Source organism: Pundamilia nyererei, unplaced genomic scaffold, assembly GCF_000239375.1.
Source record: "Pundamilia nyererei isolate P.nyererei 1_Seehausen unplaced genomic scaffold, PunNye1.0 scaffold00027, whole genome shotgun sequence".
Taxonomy (NCBI): Eukaryota; Metazoa; Chordata; class Actinopteri; order Cichliformes; family Cichlidae; genus Pundamilia; species Pundamilia nyererei.
In genome coordinates this window covers 2128537-2132949 of record NW_005187428.1, presented here as the reverse complement: position 1 = coordinate 2132949, position 4413 = coordinate 2128537, and the positions used below count along the sequence as shown (strand labels likewise).

Sequence of the window (4413 nt, the reverse complement as noted above, 5' to 3'; positions counted from 1 at the left end):
TTGTCCACTTTGTCAGACCATTTTTAAACACTTCTCTAACATTTTCTACACCACGTGATTAGTCAATTAATCATTAATCTAGTTAAAAATGAAAAATACATTGTATAGTCGTTGCCTTTACTATGTTAGCGGTCACATTTTGTGTGGAAAAGCATCGCTATGTAGCAGTCGCACGTCTCCTCTTATCACTCTTAGGTGGAGTGACGGTTGTACTCGTAGGCAGGATGCATCCCGTCATAGTGGAACTCCCTCCACTGCTCGGTGCTCTCTCTGCTCCTCTCGTTTTGCTCTGAAAGTAGAGGAGGAGAATTTCAGTGAAAGAACTCTTCTTTTTCACCTGCGTCCGATGAAAATGCTCCACGTACCGTCATGTTCCTCCTCAGCGTAGCTCTCAAACTCGTTCCGCTTCTCCTCGTGAAACTCTCTCTTCCGCTCATCTGCAGCCAAAATCTGCCTCTGCTCAGCTGCAAGCACAGCAAGTATGAAATGGTCAGGTTTTCAAGGCGTAAGGAGCACAAACGCCAAAATCTTGTTTAAGGTGATGTAAAAGGAAATGATTAATTGGTAGGAAAATTACTGAAGCACTCATTTACTTGAGTCCAGTTTTCAGTGTGACTATCTGGACTGTTTCCTTTGAAATACGAGCTGCATTTAATGCGTGACTTCAAAGTACAAAAATGTCAGAAGGACAAGTATTTATTCTTGAGAAGAGTCAATAATCCCAGTTGATGCATGATGTCGTTTGTCGAGGTTTGAGCTGGTTTTATTTAGGTACTTTAGTCCAGTTGTGTCTCACCAGTCATCTAGTTGGATAAAGAAATGAATCTGCAGGTTAGTGAGATGATTATTGTGATATTAAAGAACAAAAACAAAAGTCGGCCCAAACTGGGTCATAAAAGGATGGAGGCAGTCAACAGCCACACTCATGTAGGCTGTCTTCATGTTGTTTGATGAACATCACAGCAGAAATCAAGACTGAACTTTTTTTTTTCAATTTTCTTTTGTCCAATTTTGATGAGTATGTGTAAATTGTAGACTCAGTTTGGTCTTGTGCTGCTGTAGCTTGTAACCTGCTTCAAGTTACAGTGTAGTGTGTGTTCAGAGATGTTCTTCTGCATACCTTTGTTGTAACAAGTGGTGATTTGAGTCACTAATGCCTTCCTATCAGCTGGAAAGATGGAGCTGCTAGGAAGTAGAAGAGTAGAGGCATGAAGTTGTACACTGCGTACAAGTGCAGAAAAATACAGCAGCTACAAAAGAGAACCAGTTTAAATTTAATGCTCACATACTTTTACACGCACTCACACAAGCTGTTAAACATCACAAAACTGCTCCCTCAAACAAATCCACAGAACTGAATCACTGCGTCCAGGGACACTTTGAAAACACGGACGAGCTATAGACGCCTAAAGCACTGAAGAGGAGACAGAAGACTTCTGTATTGTATTTCAGGCCCCCAACTGACTTCTAAAAGTCTCACGCTGACTCGCTATTCACACATTACAATGTTCCAAAAAAGAAAGCTGAAGAAGAAGAAGAGGAAGAAAGCTTTTGCATTGCACTGCTGAGCTTTGAAAAAAAGCACAAAGAGGAAATTTCATAATAATAATAAGACTTGGAATGTAACTGCTGTGTTTGATTTCTGTAACAAAGACTGTGAAATGCGATCGCCTGCTCTCACACTGGCATCACTTGAGGAATGGGCTGTTCCTTCATCCAGGGGATGAAGATTTGTGGCAGCGATTCAGTTTTACATTTTAACCCACTTGGGCATATAAATCATCATTTTTAACCTTTGTTTAACCAGCAAATCTTTTCAAGCAAGCCAAAATTACATAAGCTATCAGTTTAACGTGAACAAACCATCACCCAAGACTTTATGTCCACAAAGATCTAGGTACTGTGCTGAAGAGATGTCAACTGAAGGAAAACTGTGGCCTTACTGTACTTTCATGTAATACCACTTAGAACCACAAGATGGTGCAGGTGTGTCATTGACTGATTCCTCAAACAATAATCTAAGACACTAACACTTTCATTCTTTACAGATGCAGCAGAGGGAATTTGTTCGCTGTGTGTGCAGTGCTAAGAAAAAGAACCTATTTTCTGCTCAGTTTCAGTAAAATCCCATGTGACTGAAGCACAATATGTCTTGATGCATGCTCAATCATCCAGGTAAGTAAATCCCCAAAAGTTGATTCTGTTCATCTGGACGTAGCGTTTTACGTGGGAAAAACGTTTTGTCACTCATCCAAGTGATTCAGTCTCAGCTGACTGCAGGTTTCCTCAATCTTATAAACAGTACATTTGCATGAGGCGCAATATGTGGCGTTCACCTCTAAACACTCAGCGTGACGACTGCGTGAAGAGTTTTAGGACAGAGACAAAATTTTGGCACTGCGATAAGAGCTTTGAGCCATCCATGCAAAGTGCCGATTACACACTCCTTCTGATAACATCTCGCCCTCCTAAAAATGAACTCTCCTAGTAGCAGCTATCACAACCACAACAGGCATAAGACAGGATTTTTTTTCAGCGTGCAATTTGCAAGAAATTGTGTGCCACAGACACGTTTGCGTGACACATTTGAATATTCTCCTCCTGAAAGTGATGAGGAGAATATTCTCTCCTCCTCTTACAAATACGTATTCCATAAGGCAGACCACAAAAACACTCCTGTTTTTCACAGGCTGTTCTCGTTTATATGACGCCCATAAAACAACAGCGTTTGAACACACTGTGGCAAAATATGATGCGGGTTTTGTAGTTCATCTTCTGTACATTGTAGTTTTAACACAATGTTATATTGTTAGGAGAGACGAGTGTGAGAGTGTTCCAATTCTCACGGTGTTTCTCTTTTCCTAAGTCCTTAGCAGTTCTCTTACCCACTTTCCCTTGATCTCGATGATGTTTATAGTCAAGTCAAGGAAAAGAGGTTAGGAATAGGAGATAGGAGTTACCTTCAGAAAGCACCCTAGGTGTAGCTAAAACAAATCAGAAAATAAATGAGAATAATAAAATATATATATATCAGTGCATATCAGAAGAAAACAAAACAAAACACCCCTGTTGTGGGTAGAATGCTGCCCCCTACTGGTAAATGTTTTAGTGAAATTCTGCCAAGTACTGAATGTTACTTTCAACTGCTCCCTTATTTACAAGGGTTGTCACAGCAGATAGCTCCACATGTTTGCTTTGGTGGATTTTTTACACTGGATGGCCTTCCATCCAGTGTGATTGTGCATGGCCTAAAGAGATATGTGTCTCCTTTTGGGACTAAACAAGGATCTTCCACTTGTTAGACAAATGCGTAACCACAAAAGAACCGCTTGAAATTCTGACAAGTATAATTACCTAATAAGTACCTTTAACCTATTGTGTTTTTAATGGAAGGACAAACAGGAGAAATCAAGCACAAGAAAGAGAAAATGCAAAGTCCACACAGAAAAGGTCAAACGCCTGTGTTTGAAGCTAGGACCTGTGAAGTGTGAGGCAAACACTGTGTATGAATTGTATAAGTCGAAGACAATAGATGGATAGTTAGAAGAATTAAAACTTTCACTGACGTCTCCTAATAGTATACAAAGAGATCCTCCTTGGATCCTTGATCAGCAGGTAGACAATGAAGAAAACACTCCTGTAGGGCAAGTAATGTGGATTTTATACCACGACTGTGTCTGTTCACATATTGTATGTATTTTCCTGCAGACAGCGTAAATGGACTGGTTCTTTTATAGTGCTTTTCTGCCCTGCTTGAGCACTCAAAGCAAGGCTTCAGAGAGGAGGAGGGTTTTCACCCAACGCAGACATATTTCTGTGCAGTCCTGCACAATCACAACTGCATGTTGCTGGACGTGGATGATACTGTGTGTTGGCTGAAAGCTGATTGGTTGATAAGCGAGCTGTAATAAGACGTTATGTCCAAAAATATCTAGGTATTGTGTTAAAGAGGTATCAGCTGAAGTAGAACTATGGCCTGACCTGCATGTAATACCACTTTGAACCACAAGGGGTGACAGCAGAGTTAGCTGTGACGTCTATTGTCAGACCGGTTATACCGTATATTTTGTACGCCGTTTCCGTCGACAGCTGTCTGCTCGCTGCAAGCAGACAGACAACAAACAAATGACCACACCCTAACCACAATTTCAGCAAAGACGAACCACTCACACTGGAAAAGTTGAACAGCCTTTCACCTTTCATCAGAATTCCCAGCTTAAGTTGGCATGCACACGTGCGGCTGCTTGGAATTCAAGTTGTAAATTACCAAACTGAAAAAGATTTAGAGATTAACTTACAGAGCAGTATCTGTCACCAGCATGTGAAAGTTTATTCAGCACAGTTAGTACTGAGGTCATCTGACTTTAGTTTTATATTTTATCTCTTTCAGAATGGTAAATGGCCTGTATTTGT

General features: G+C 40.6%; 1 protein-coding gene across 1 annotated transcript in view; it reads right to left on the bottom strand.

Annotated features, from left to right (window-relative positions):
- Window positions 1-6: 6 nt before the first annotated feature.
- Window positions 7-4413, bottom strand: part of ucmab (upper zone of growth plate and cartilage matrix associated b) — a 9521-nt gene continuing 5114 nt past the window's right edge. The window contains exons 4-5 of the mRNA XM_005728103.1: window positions 366-464; window positions 7-289 (exon numbers count right to left, since the gene is read on the bottom strand). Coding sequence (XP_005728160.1) covers window positions 192-289; window positions 366-464 — 197 coding nt within the window. The 3' untranslated portion in view covers window positions 7-191. The remainder of the gene's footprint in view (window positions 290-365; window positions 465-4413) is intronic.